Source organism: Chelon labrosus, assembly GCF_963514085.1.
Source record: "Chelon labrosus genome assembly, chromosome: 18".
Lineage (NCBI taxonomy): Eukaryota > Metazoa > Chordata > Actinopteri > Mugiliformes > Mugilidae > Chelon > Chelon labrosus.
The window spans coordinates 22142577-22158573 of NC_140351.1; the positions used below are offsets into that span (position 1 = coordinate 22142577).

The following is a 15997-nucleotide window of genomic DNA, read 5'->3' on the forward strand; positions in this document are numbered from 1 at the left end:
TAAATGTCTAACTCTCTCACTCAGCAGCACAAAGAACAACTGAAACCAACATGTTTGAACTTGTGGAGTTTTGGCTTTTTAAGATTCAAAACTTCAAGATTGTTCTTCTTTATTTGTTCGTTACATTTATTTTTAAGAATCTGAAAAGTAACTAAAACCATCAGTTGTGGAGTAAACACTTGAGTAAATGGATTTAGTTACTTTCCATCTCCACAGCCAGCTGAATGTTGACATTGAAGTGTTTCTAACTAATTTGATTTATTCCAGTGAGTGTATTGGTGCTGACTCACTGACATTTTAACATGTAAAAGGGGTCAAATTATAAAAGACTGACAGTGCAGTGGTTGATCAGCTGAGACTGAAGACTGAGCACTTTTGGGGAAGTGGTAACATCACGCGATGATAGCGTACTTTTAAACTGAAACTCAGCTCCTTCTCTGTGTTTCCAGTGCTCTGGTTCACCTTCGTACATGTACGCTGTACATTTATTAAATCTAACATGAGGATGACCAGGATCAGCTGCATCATGTCTCCTGTGTCTTTTCTGTTGATGATTCTCTTCAGAGGAGGTGAGTGTGGAGATCACTGACAGCTGCTGCCAACATCACTAAACTAACATTAACTCAGCTTATAACTAGAAAACTTTTCATTTCTACAACATAGCAAGCTCCTTTGAGTGTTATTAGAACAGATTATCTTCTTATATACAAATTTATTATTTCACAAAATCAACACATCTCCTTAAAACAAATGGTAGTAGTTTTACCAAGTTAAGGAGAATCTTACAACAATACAAGGTCATACAGGAGTAAAAACAGAAATGACTGATACTGTAGGTTGCTATAAAAATGTACAAAGCTATATTAATTCTGTTCATTCATTTTTAATCTACCACAGTTGCACAGAAACGTGTATGTGACCAAACTTACTGTGATAACTTCTGTAAAACTGAGTCCTCATCTTTTCTCCCATAAATCAGAAAAATATATGTTTTCAAAAAGTTTATGAACAATATTTTTTTGATTGTACCAGAAACTTCAAGGAAGACGACTTGTTATTAATCTTCCAAACAGACTTTCTATTAATCTGTGTATCAAGCTTCCTCCTGGAACTTAAAGACGTTTTACAGACTTGCTGATTCTGTTGGTTTCATGTTCTTGATGGATTTTTAGTTGATGTTATTTTGCTTCCCTTCATGAGCAGATTGGGGCACACAACTAAATCTAAGTTTTTGTTTGTTTGTTTTTATTATGCAGGTCTGGTGCAAGGCTCCCAGTTACAGATTTCACCTAATGTTTCAGACACTAATGTGTCCTGTGTTTTCATGGAAAGATGCATCTTACCGTGCAGTTTCACATTTGGTTCTAAAGTAGCCATCCACTGGATTCAGTTGATAGCAGGACACCCTCGTGTCCACGAGTATTACAACAAAACAGATCACCTTGAACACCAGGACCAGCGCTTTAGAGGAAGGACATCACTGTTCAAGGAGCAGATCCCCAGAGGAAACGCCTCACTGCAGCTGACAGGAGTGAAGGTTCAGGACCAGGGAAGATACATGTGTTTAACCAGCACCACACGTAGAGAGAAGGAGTCATTTATCAACCTGAAAGTTGACGGTATGAGGAACACACAGAACACCATCAAAAATTACAAAAACATATTCTTTGCACTGATATTAAATGTAGTGTGCACACTTTAACAGAAAGTGATATACAGTATGTGTACATGCAAATAAAACTGTAACTTTGAAAAGCTACAGTCAGTTAAACATAGTCCACACTTTATTCTATTTTCTCTGAGCCTGCTTTGAGCAAGAAAGACAAATGTATACATCCCGTGTTTTTATGAGAAGTCTCATGTCCACACCTGCTGCATTTGTAGTTAACTTCAATTCAAAGTTCAGTTATTAATGTAATGAAGTTAATCCTTTTTTCCCCAGCTCCAGTCCATGAGGTAAACATTGATCAGGTAGGAAACAGGATCATCTGCAGCTCTAACTGGATCTACCCTAAACCTGAACTCACCTGGTCCATCACGCCTCCATCCAAAGAGACCTTCAAGAACACAACCACAGTCCAGCAGACTGAACAGCAGCTTTACAACATCAACAGTACTCTAAAACTTTCAGACAGTGACAATGATCTGGTCTACACCTGCACCATCAGCACTCAGAGAAACAAGAGGAGAGCTTCATTTATACGACTATGTGAGTAATACTGTACATCTAATCTGACAACTAAACCAGTAAGGCATCTGATGACATCATATTGTGAGACAGAATGGACAAAGTCAGTGTTTTTAGGAAGACTTGTAGACACTTGTAGTGGTGGCTTACCCTGCTTTAACCAGAAGGAATGTTCATAATGTCAAAGCTGCACTATCTTCAGTCTCCAGTGTTAATTGGTAGAAACCACTGAACAACCACATATGATAAATAAAAGAGACGTGGGTTTGACTGCACCAGCTGATAGCTACTGCATCTCCTGGGGCATAAATGGGGAAAGAACTGAGTTGACTGGAACTAGGAAAAGAGGAAAGCAAGAAATACAACAGAACAGAACACACAGGAACAGCTAAACCACTGAAGTCTCTGGTACATTCTTAAAAGGATTTCCTGAAAAATAAAGCTACACAACTGCACCAATTCAGGACTTCCAAAGCTGTTCAAACCTCGACCAGACAATGAGCTGATTTTCACAAATTCAGAATCTGAGTAACATGATTTACACTTTATTTACATGTCATTTTGCTGTTTTTTTTTTGTTTTTTTTTCTGTTCCATCATTTCAGCATCTATCATTGTGTCCAAAGCTGAAACAACAATCTCCTGCTTTGCCTCCAACACTTCTCTAACAAACTTCAGCCTCGTTTGGAGATTCAACCACAGTCAGATCATCCTGAACAGGACCAGGACTGATGTCTCCTTCACAGTGTCAGAGGAGTGGAGGCAGCACGTGAAGAATGTATCAGAGTCAGGCAGCCTCACACTACAGGACTTGTCTTCAAATCAGGAGGGAATATACACGTGTGAACTCAGTGATGATGAGGAGACACTAAGATCTGACACCTCAGTGAGGACAAATGGTAAAGTAGTAAATTCAGGACGTTTATTTCTGTATGCCGTTATCATCCAGGTCAGAAGACATCATCCAGGGTCTGTAGGTCAATCTACAGACCCTGGATGATGTCTTCTGACCTGGATGATCCCGCGATGGTCGGCTTGTTTACCTGTAATTTGCTACTGCAAGGGTTTTTGCAACATGGCTGAATATTTTTCCGATTCTAAGGTTGTGGACAAACCATAGCAGTAGCAAACAGATAACAGCTAACTCCGGACTCATCGGGGAATAGCACTAGCGTACGATAACAAAATATTGGAGAAATGAACGAGTTTTGCAGAAGATAATGCGTTATTTAGAGGCTGCGTTTCGGTGCCCCAGTCACTCCCACTACATGGATATACGCAGATCTAATTATCTCCAGAAGGAATACAAATTACACAAAAGTTATATGGGTGAGTAAAAGACCGTATTTTATGCCAGAAATACGGTCCAGGTTGTAAAAAACAGTAGTTCCCCCTTAATTACTAAACTACTTAACAGATTTATTATTATTTGTAGTCCCCTCCATATTCACAGAGCACACTAACCAAAATATACAACAGCAGGACATCCATTAAGATGAATGCAGTCATCATTGATTCACTTGTTATTACCTGCTGTGACTCAAAATATCTGCAGTGTCTTCTTATTCTCTGATTACATTATAAAGTGCCATATTACATCCATGGTTAATGGATGTAGCCTTGGCCTAGAGCAAAGGTCATCGGTTGGCACCCTGCCCTCATTAACTGTTCTGACCCTTAACCACAACACTCTCCAGCTGGTCGGTCTGTAGTGGTGGCCAAGTCACTGACCCTCTCCTCCAGGCTTCCAGCTCATATCCTCCCTCTTATGCCAGAGCGTACAGGAGTCTCGAGCTGCCTTCTTTCTCATCCAACCACTTGGTCAGCAGCTTCCAAACTGACTTGGCTGGGAATCTAAAACACCCTTCTTCCACAAGGAATAAGCAAGTCGTCCACCCTTTATCCTGGCAATCCTAGACCAGCTGTTCGTATTTTGCTCATTTTCTTTCTTCTGCTTTTTCACAGTTCTCACTGTGAAGCAAAACTAAGTCACGGGACAGTTAGTTCAACAAGAATAGCTTTCTTCCCCTCATAGGACCACATAACAATGTCTGGTCTTAGCTCTGTGGACAGGATCACCTCTGGGAACTGGAGCTTCTTTCCGAGATCTACCTCCATTTCCCACCCTTGGGATGTGTTCAAAAGGTTCATTGTCTTGCTCTTGACCATTGGCTGTTGCCCCATCTTTATGAAGGTAATAGTGTCAATTTCCCTTCGGGAACCTCCCAAAGGGATCAGTACAGCAAGCTAGCTGGCTGGCTGGCTGGCTCTTTTTGTCTAACTGTTTCTTCTGCTTTTGCTGTTTCAAGACGTCTGCAAGTGTTGCTAGTACCTTGTCAGGGTGCCACCTGTATCTCGCTTGTGCCAATGGTCTTTTACATCCTGATAATATGTGGGCCATGGTGCCTTTAGCTCCACACAACCAGCACAATGGGTCTTCCCTTATTCCCCGCCTATGCAGTTTTGTTGGTGTTGGTAGGGTGTCGTACACGGCTCTGAGCAAGAAAGAGATACGAAATGGCTCCATACGCCACAGTTCTGCCGATGTGACTGACCTCTTAGGAAGAGCCCATCTGGTCCAAGATCCCTGCATTCCAAGCTCGATTGCCTTCGCTCTTCTTCTCTTCTCCTCCAGGTTTCAAACTTCCTCCTGAATTAGAGACATCCTTTACTTGGGAGTGGACTTTGACCAATGCTGAAAATGGGAACTTTCGATGGCTTAATAATCTTAAAATATTTTTTTGATGTCAGTCTTTATCTGACTTCTTCTGAATTTCAGTTTCTTTTTCATTCAGTGGTTTTCAGCATCAGCTGTTTCATAGAAGAGAAGTTGAAGTGAAAAAACACAGCGTGATTTCCCATCATTGGCATATAATCCACGTATGGTGCAGAGCTCATCTTAAAATTAAATTTTTTATTGTCACTGTCCAGTAAAAAAAACAATAAAATATATTTTAGCAGCTCTTTGGTTCGGCAGCAATAAAATTAAAAGCTACAGCAGCAGCACACAAAAAAATCTACAATATATACAATATAACATTGTTAGCCTCATAGCATAATTGCCTGAGTTTTTGGCCACTGTTACAATATCAATAAAGAATACCAATGTGCTTGCTAAAAATAGTGTTTTTTCTTGTTTTACGAAAACATGAACATAATATATGCTATGAGGCTAAATATATCTCTCTTCCTGACTCACCTTAACTGCTCTGAGGCAGCAGGTATTTGTTCCATCTGTGGTATTTAACAGGAGTGATGTTGTAGACAGATCTCCTGGATCATTTTGTGCAACAAACACCAGAAACCAAAGAACCACAGAGTTCTTGAGTGCAAATAAATATTCTTGTTCTAAGTAAAGAACAATTGTTGCTTGTGTTGATCATTTAAGAAGAAGCAGACCACAGTGAATTTAGCTGGATGTCTGTCTCTCTATGTTTTTCAGCCACTGACGTGTCCTGTGTTTTCATGGAAAGATGCATCTTACCCTGTAGCTTCATATTTCATCCTGAAGAACTCATCCGCTGGAGACAGGTGACATCAGGATACCCTTATGTCCATGAGTATTACAACAAAAAAGACCACTATGAACACCAGGACCAGCGCTTTAGAGGAAGGACATCACTGTTCAAGGAGCAGATCCCTAGAGGAAACGCCTCACTGCAGCTGACAGGAGTGAATGTTCAGGACAACAGCAGATTCATATGCCACACCTGGACCAATAATGAAGACAATGTGTCTTTCATCAACCTGAAAGTGGACGGTATGAGAAACACACAGCAATACTGACAACACCATCAAGTTATACAAAGAATTGTTTTGTTTCTGTCGCTTTTCTAAATGTAGTGTGAATGTGACTAGAACAGAGAACAATGGAAAGTATATTGTATGTGTATGTATTGTAGACACAAATAATAATAAAGAATTAACTTTGAATGTTCAGTAAATATTTAGGGCATTTACTGGACATGAAACCTTTTTGCCAGATTTGGTATCTAAATGTGGAAAATTATTTTGATCCAATTAAATCTTTTTTAAATTTTATATTAGACATATCAACACTTGCTGCATTTACAGTTGACTTGTGTCTGTAGTTTTTCACTTCCAGTGACTGAAAACCTGTCAGTCAGTTCAAAGCTTAGTTATTAATATCATGATGTTAATCTTTTACTTTTCAGCTCCAGTCCATGAAGTGAACATTGATCAGGTAGGAAACAGGATCACTTGCAGCTCTAACTGGATCTACCCTGAACCTGAACTCACCTGGTCCACCAGACCTCCATCCAAAGAGACCTTCAAGAACACAACCACAGTCCAGCAGACTGAACAGCAGCTTTACAACATCAGCAGTTCTCTGATACTTTCAGACAGTGACAATGATCTGGTCTACAGCTGCACCATCAGCACTCAGAGAAACAAGAGGAGAGCTACTTTTAGACGACTACGTGAGTAACACTGTACATCTAATCGGACAACTAAATTACTAAATCAGATGGAAAGTATTTTATTCAAGTCTAGAGAAAAAGGATTTATGTTTTTAATTGTTGTGTCTATAATTTCAGCATCTATCATCGTGTCCAACACTGAAACAACAATCTCCTGCTTTACCTCCAACACTTCTCTAACAAACTTCAGCCTCGTTTGGAGATTCAACCACAGTCAGATCATCCTGAACAGGACCAGGACTGATGTCTCCTCCACAGTGTCAGAGGAGTGGAGGCAGCAGGTGAAGGATGTATCAGAGTCAGGCAGCCTCACACTACAGGACTTGTCTTCAAATCAGGATGGAATATACACGTGTGAACTCAGTGATGATGAGGAGACACTAAGAACTGACACCTTAGTGAGGGTAGAGAAAGGTAAAGTAGTAAAGTTAGGACTTTTTAGTCTGTATGAACAAGACCTGTTATCTGTTGTCATCATGAGGCATTCAGGGACGGTTCAATAATCGGTCTTTGTATTTCAGAGAATTCTGTCATTGTTGGAGTCATCCTCGTAGCAGTCCTTTTAATCATAGCAGTAGCAGCAGGACTGGTGTACCATGAACGTAAAAAAGGTAAAAGATGTGCTGCCTTGTCGTTTGAATTCATTTATTTTATATTGTTTGTCCTGATGATTTGTTCTGAGGACTCAAAACTTTTCTCTTTAGGTCAACAAGAAAACAACTGTATTGTAGCCAATGAGTAAGTAAATCTTCTGTGTTTATTCACTGCTGCACCGTATGAACTACAGTAGTTAACATGTTAAAGGACGTTGTTGAGTTCATCAACATCCATGATATGAAAACATTCAACTCACTGAAATGAGGAGAAAACAGAAAAACACAGGAAGGAATCATGATTGATGTGATGGTTTATTTGGCTCTGAACAAGTTGTTCTTCTTGAAGGATACATTGAGATTTGTACCTTAACTTTTACCTTTGCTGAACTTTACTTCATGTTCCCTGCAGGTGCATTAGACTTGGAAACGTTAATGAAAATGGTGAAAGACAGAGCCTGACACACCCATGAAGTTCTTCCTGGTGTTCCTGTTCCACCTCATGTCCTGATGCTTTTCTTAAATTACACTGTAAAGAAGTGGGGGAAAAAATAGACTGATGGACTGGGACAGACATTACTCTGCTTCCTCTGTAGAAAAAGACAAGATGAAGATGAAATGCTGACGTAATGGATGGACTGTTGGAATTTCCAGTTCATCATCATCTTGTTTTAAGGTGGATTTCTCACATGTGTCATGGTCAGATTGTGGAGGTTCCTGAATAAAGACCAGGCCACAATGAAGAAATTAGGTTGTCGTTGTGGTTGAGGTTGAGTGCACATTTCCTTCCTTGATTAATTCTGAAAGTCCATCATGAGACTGAAAATGTTCAGTTGTAGCTGTAACATCCTTTTTCTCACACAGAGAAACGACACTGCTATGAATGAATCTCAGCCCTTTTTATTTTTTGTCTGTACCAAAGACTTCAAGGATGAAGAAGGATGAACTTCTAGATAACTTATCATCTTGTATTCAGACTAAACTGACTTCATTACTGGAAAATACAGAGAGGGTACAGAGAATCTACAGAAAGTACCTGTGCTGTGGAAGACATCATGCCTTGTGTCGGTGCCAAAAACCCAGTAGCCCTATTAAATGGTAAATTCTTTGACTTTTCCAGTGCTTTAAACACCATCAGTCAGACAGGGTGGTCAGCAGAACTGTGGCTCCACAGGAGCAGTGTTGTTTTCGTCAACAATGACGATGACGTAATTATTTCGTTGACGCCCTTTATTTTCATGACGATAACGAGACAGTGACGAGCTAAACATGCTCTTTACACATGATCTATTCTTTGAATATTATTGCACTTGAAAGAAAGAGTGATGTTTATTTTTATGAAGACATGGTTATTTCTGTGAATGAGTGTGTGGAAGATATTGCTTACAGATGTGTAAAAAAACAGAGACAACTATATTGATGCATTGAAATTTAAACCAACAAATGGACTTTAAAACTGAAACAAGATTACACTAGGGAATGTTTATTTTTATACCATGATTTTGAAAGTTTGTAATAAACAGACAGAGTTTCGGAGCAGAAGATGGCGGCTTGTTCTTTCACGCACTAACTTCATTGGTTCGGTTTTCCAGGGGAGTTAAGAGCGGTGGATCCCAGCAACCAGAAGGAAGAAAAAAAAAAAACATTTGTTACTCCAGTTCCATATTGAAACTCGTAACACATACATCTATCATAGATACACATATCTGACTAAAGCGTACATGTGGAATCTTATGAGACAACTGATGATGTTACATGACAGTTTGAAAATGTAAGAGGAATCATAGACAGGTTGATCATTCAGGTAGGAGTGGATAACTGCAGGATTCCATGAAGACTGGGCAGGCTGATGAGACCACGACAACAGATGTAGTATAGAGCTCCACAGGAAAAATACAACTCCAGGCCAGAGATACTCACAAGAAGATGGAGGAGGGGAGGGGAGGGGAGGGGAGGGGAGGGGAGGGACACACAGCCCAGTGCCATAGAGAGAGAGAGTTGCGACACTCTTTGATGTCGCCGCTATGGCTGTCACGTGGTTCATGTAAACCCAATTAGTTCCAAAACATGCGCTGGCTGTCATGTTCTTCTATGGGACAGACAGCAGCGATTGCATTATTGAACGGTAAATATAAAATAAAACACACACCCAAGTACTTTTTCAGCTGTTATTACATTATTGCATTTTTGTTAATGTCAGTTTTGCATTCGGAGAGGCAGGGTGACAACGAAAAACTTACTTAGATAAGTTTTAGGCTACATGGAGGGAAAAGCTTAGTGTTCATGTTCGCATGGGTAGTAGCACTGGCTTTAGAGGCTCTAACTTAACTTTTCCATATCATTCATCTGATGGTAGACGTCTCATGATATTCATTTGAGCACAACTGGGCTGTATTAGGCTATTGATTCCCGTGATTTTGCTTATAAATTCCGATTCGGCTATTAGCCTACCTTCGTGATAACGCAAAGAGGTCTGCCATGGCGGTCCGTTCAGAATTCGCCTAGAAGCTAGCTCACTTCTTCTGAGTGGCCACCCCCAGGACCACAACGCCAAACTCGCCAGTCCTAAAATTCCCGTCATTCCTAATTAAATAACCCTCTCTCAAATCACGAGTCACGACAATGCCTTGACATACCCTGATCACGAGCTCATGGCATGGGATAGCAATCAGCATCTCATCAAGCATCAGCAAGTAGCGCTGGGCAAATTGTAGGCTACGCTAGCCAAGTGAACATGGAACAGGAACAGTACAACAAATTTATTACAGCCAACACGTCACATAATGAAAAGTTAGTATAGGCCTATCCCAAAATTCAATTAAATAAAAGTTGCTATAAAGGTGGCGATTCATTACCGAACTACCTTCACAGCAGGGGAAGTCGCGCTGACTAATTAGCTAGCAGGCAATGCTAGAAAATTGATTGAAACAACCAAGATAAAATATAAATAATTACGCTGTGCATATACAAATGAAGACCAGTATAAGCATCGCAAAGGGCCTCTGATACAATATAGACAGTTGACAATTCAAAAGAGGTCGATATTTCAGCAGCTTAGCTCTGGAACAACTCAACTCGCAGCAATGTAAACGAATGAGGTCCAACGCCCAAATGGCAGTGTTTGGAACTAATCCGACTTTCAAATCCGGAAGTAGGCGGTTAAAAGCGCCGCCATTTTTTACAACGGAGGTCTATGGGAGTGTCGCAACTCTCTCTCTCTATGGCACTGACACAGCCCAATTGATAGATTCAACGGTCTGTTTTCCAGTATCTCAAGACAAGATCCAAACCATCACCCACCAGTCTTCATTTGTTGCTGAAATCCTTTTGTAAGCACAGCTAAGCTACTGAAGAAGAAGTTTCTGAATCTTTTGGTACACAACCTTTGAGGATGACAGAGACATTTTGCACTGTGACTATGAAGTTCTCCACTACACTTACTAGACTTTTCTCAGAGAACTAAACAGTAAATAACAAGTAAAACTAGAATGATCTCAGAGATAGATGCACTGGAACAGCAGCAGACCTGGTTTGTTTGTTAGAAGCTCAGATCAGATCAGAAGGTGGTAAAGTTATCAGACAGACTGAAAGAGTTTAACCATCAGCTGATGGTCATCAATTATCATCTGTGGTTCTACTGTGGTGCTAAACAAAACCACAGTTCACAGTTCAATCATCCATGCTGCTTTTAAGTCTGACAATATATTTATTTAACCTTTACTGTAAGATTCACTGAGTCTGTGGATTCTTTTAAATGGCAGCTAAAGACTCAGACAAGATGACCATTTGGTTAATTATATCTGTTACTTAAGTGTGGATTTTTCTTTTCTTTTCTTTTGACTTTTATATTATTTTACCTCTGCAGTTTTATTCATTTACAATAAATGATCATTGTTTTCAGATCCAGTCCAGCAGGAGGTGCTGTTACCTCATCACTCATTCAGTCTGAAAAACTTATGGGGGCGGCTGTGGCTCAGTAGGTAGAGCGGGTTGTCCACGAACCAGAGGGTTAGCGGTTCGATCCCCGGAATGTGCCACATGCCGAAGTGTCCTTGAGCAAGACACTGAACCCCCAGTTGCTCCCAGTGCGTGGCACTGGTGTGTGAATGTGTGTGTGCTTGTGTGAGTGAATGGGTAGATGTGTCTGTGACTGTAAAGCACTTTGAGTACGAGTAGTTAGAAAAGTGCTATATAAAAGCAAGGCCAAGGCCATTTAGAGAGATCAACTAAACGTTTACTATCCCACAACAAACCAGTTCTCTAAGTAAAAAAAAAAATTTAAATCATTTTTAATATTTTATTTCTCAGTATTATCTGAAACCTTTAATTAAAGTGTTTTTCCCTTTAGAAACCTGCTCTGCTCTTCCTTCATGTCTTTAATTAATTAATTTAATTAATGTCTAACTCTCCCATTCAGCAGAACAAAGAACGAGACAACAACTGAAACCAACATGTTTGTACTTGTGGAGTTTTGACTCCTCAAGATTATTCTCCTTTATTTGTTTGTTACATTTATTTTTAAGAATCTGAAAAGTAACTAAAACCATCAGTTGTGGAGTAAACACTTGAGTAAATGGATTTAGTTACTTTCCATCTCCACAGCCAGCTGAATGTTGACATTGAAGTGTTTCTAACTAATTTGATTTATTCCAGTGAGTGTATTGGTGCTGACTCACTGACATTTTAACATGCAATAAGAGTCAAATTATAAAAGACTGACAGTGCAGTGGTTGATCAGCTGAGACTGAAGACTGAACACTTTTGGGGAAGTGGTAACATCACGTGATGATATCGTACTTTTAAACTGAAACTCAGCTCCTTCTGTGTGTTTCCAGTCCTCTGCTTCACCTTCGTACATGTACACTGTACATTTATTAAATCTAACATGAGGATGACCAGGATCAGCTGCATCATGTCTTCTGTGTCTTTTTTGTGGATGATGATTCTCGTCAGAGGAGGTGAGTGTGGAGATCACTGACAGCTGCTGCCAACATCACTAAACTAACATTAACTCAGCTTATAACTAGAAAACCTTTCATTTCTACAACATAGCAAGCTCCTTTGAGTGTTATTAGAACAGATTATCTTCTAATATACAAATTTATTGTTTCACAAAATCAACACATCTCCTTAAAACAAACTAATGGTTTTACCAAGATAAGGAGAATCTTACAACAATACAAGGTCATACAGGAGTGAAAACAGAAATGACTGATACTGTAGGTTGCTATAATAATATACAAAGCTATATTAATTCTGTTCATTCATTTTTAATCTACCACAGTTGCACAGAAACGTGTATGTGACCAAACTTACTGTGATAACTTCTGTAAAACTGACTCATCTTTTAAATAAATCAGAAAAATATATGTTTTCAAAAAGTTTATGAACAATATCTTTTTGGTTGTACCAGAAACTTCAAGGAAGAGGACTTGTTATTAATCTTCCAAACAGACTTTCTGTTAATCTGTGTATCAAGCTTCTTCCTGGAGACATTTTACAGAGTTGCTGATTCTGTTGGTTTCATGTTCTTGATGAATTTTTAGTTGATGTTCTTTTGCTTCCCTTCATGAGCAGATTGGGGCGCACAACTAAATCTAAGTTTTTGTTTGTTTGTTTTTATTATGCAGGTCTGGTGCAAGGCTCCCAGTTACAGATTTCACCTAATGTTTCAGACACTAATGTGTCCTGTGTTTTCATGGAAAGATGCATCTTACCGTGCAGTTTCACATTTGGTTCTGAAGTAGCCATCCACTGGATTCAGTTGATAGCAGGACACCCTCGTGTCCACGAGTATTACAACAAAACAGATCACCTTGAACACCAGGACCAGCGCTTTAGAGGAAGGACATCACTGTTCAAGGAGCAGATCTCCAAAGGAAACGCCTCACTGCAGCTGACAGGAGTGAAGGTTCAGGACAACAGCACATACATATGCCACACCAGGACCAGCAATGAAGACAGTGTGTCATTCATCAACCTGAAAGTTGACGGTATGAGAAACACACAGCAATACTGACAACACCATCAAGTTATACAAAGAATTGTTTTGTTTCTGTTGCTTTTCTAAATGTTGTGTGAATGTGACTAGAACAGAAAACAATGGAAAGTATATTGTATGTGTATGTATTGTAGACACAAATAATAAAGAATTAACTTTGAATGTTCAGTAAATATTTAAGGCATTTACTGGACATGAAACCTTTTTGCCAGATTTGGTATCTAAATGTGGAAAATTATTTTGATCCAACTGAATTTTTTTTAAATTTTATATTAGGCATATCAACACTTGCTGCATTTACAGTTGACTTGTGTCTGTAGTTTTTCACTTCCAGTGACTGAAAACCTGTCAGTCAATTCAAAGCTTAGTTATTAATATCATGATGTTAATCTTTTACTTTTCAGCTCCAGTCCATGAAGTGAACATTGATCAGGTAGGAAACAGGATCACCTGCAGCTCTAACTGGATCTACCCTGAACCTGAACTCACCTGGTCCACCAGACCTCCATCCAAAGAGACCTTCAAGAACACAACCACAGTCCAGCAGACTGAACAGCAGCTTTACAACATCAGCAGTTCTCTGATACTTTCAGACAGTGACAATGATCTGGTCTACAGCTGCACCATCAGCACTCAGAGAAACAAGAGGAGAGCTACTTTTAGACGACTACGTGAGTAATACTGTACATCTAATCGGACAACTATATTACTAAATCAGATGGAAGGTGTTTTATTCAAGTCTAGAGAAAAAGGATTTATGTTTTTAAGTGTTGTGTCTATAATTTCAGCTTCTGTCATCGTATCCAACACTGAAACAACAATCTCCTGCTTTACCTCCAACACTTCTCTAATAAACTTCAGCCTCGTTTGGAGATTCAACCACAGTCAGATCATCCTGAACAGGACCAGGACTGATGTCTCCTCCACAGTGTCAGAGGAGTGGAGGCAGCAGGTGAAGGATGTATCAGAGTCAGGCAACCTCACACTACAGGACTTGTCTTCAAATCAGGATGGAATATACACGTGTGAACTCAGTGATGATGAGGAGACACTAAGAAGTGACACCTTAGTGAGGATAGAAGGTAAAGTAGTAAAGTTGGACTTTTTAGTCTGTATGAACAAGACCTTTTATCTGTTATCATCATGAGGCATTCAGGGACAGTTCAATGAACTATTTTTGTATTTCAGAGAATTCAGTCAATACTGGAGTCATCATCGTAGCAGTCCTTTTAATCATAGCAGTAGCAGCAGGACTCTTCCTGGTACTGTACCGTGAATATAAAAAAGGTAAAAGATGTGCTGCCTTGTCGTTTGAATTCATTTATTTTATATTGTTTGTCCTGATGATTTGTTCTGAGGACTCAAAACTTTTCTCTTTAGGTCAGCTAGAAAACAACTGTATTGTAGCCAATGAGTAAGTAAATCTTCTGTGTTTATTCACTGCTGCACCGTATGAACGACAGTAGTTAACATGTTAAAGGACGTTGTTGAGTTCATCAACATCCATGATATGAAAACATTCAACTCACTGAAATGAGGAGAAAACAGAAAAACACAGGAAGGAATCATGATTGATGTGATGGTTTATTTGGCTCTGAACAAGTTGTTCTTCTTGAAGGATACATTGAGATTTGTACCTTAACTTTTACCTTTGCTGAACTTTACTTCATGTTCCCTGCAGGTGCATTAGACTTGGAAACGTTAATGAAAATGGTGAAAGACAGAGCCTGACACACCCATGAAGTTCTTCCTGGTGTTCCTGTTCCACCTCATGTCCTGATGCTTTTCTTAAATTACACTGTAAAGAAGTGGGGGAAAAAATAGACTGATGGACTGGGACAGACATTACTCTGCTTCCTCTGTAGAAAAAGACAAGATGAAGATGAAATGCTGACGTAATGGATGGACTGTCGGAATTTCCAGTTCATCATCATCTTGTTTTATGGTGGCTTTTTCATATGTGTCATGGTCAGATTGTGGAGGTTCCTGAATAAAGACCAGGCCACAATGAAGAAATTAGGTTGTTGTTGTGGTTGAGGTTGAGTGCACATTTCCCTCCTTGATTAATTCTGAAAGTCCATCATGAGACTGAAAATGTTCAGTTGTAGCTGTAACATCCTTTTTCTCACACAGAGAAAGCACACTGCTATCCTCCCCAATGAATCTCAGCCCTTTTTATTTTTTGTCTGTACCAAAGACTTCAAGGATGAAGAAGGATGAACTTCTAGATAACTTATCATCTTGTATTCAGACTAAACTGACTTCATTACTGGAAAGAGTGGATGAGGGTACAGAGAATCTACAGAAAGTACCTGTGCTGTGGAAGACATCATGCCTTCTGCCAGTGCCAAAAACACCACGCCCCAGTAGCCCTAGTAAATGGTAAATTCTTTGACTTTTCCAGTGCTTTTAACACCATCAGACTGACTCTTCTGAGTGGGAAGCTCAAAGCAGTGCAGGTTGATAACAACCGGGGGGCACATTGTTAAGGATTAGAAGTATCTGGGAGTGCACACTGACAATAAACTGGACTGGTCAAAGAACACTGAGGCACTCTACAGGAAGGGCCAGAGTCGACTCTACTTTTTGAGGAGACTGAGGTCCTTCAACATCTGCTGGACAATGTTGAGGATGTTCTATGAGTCTGTGGTGGCCAGTGCACTCCTTTACTTGGTTGCATGGTGGGGCAGGAGGCTGAGAGTGGCAGACGCTAATAGACTCAACAAACTGATCTGCAAGGCCAGTGATGTTGTAGGGGTGGAGCTGGACTCTTT

General features: G+C 39.8%; 1 protein-coding gene across 1 annotated transcript; it reads left to right on the forward strand.

Moving 5' to 3' along the window:
• Positions 1-499: 499 nt before the first annotated feature.
• Positions 500-14558, forward strand: LOC311503802 (CD276 antigen-like; the record flags this gene model as incomplete). The annotated part of the gene is made up of 4 exons (XM_084566676.1): positions 500-569; positions 1257-1619; positions 13628-13894; positions 14012-14558. 4 exons carry the CDS (start codon positions 500-502, stop codon positions 14368-14370), a joined length of 1059 nt encoding a protein of 352 aa, XP_084422802.1. The 3' UTR covers positions 14371-14558.
• Between the last annotated feature and the right edge of the window lie 1439 nt (positions 14559-15997).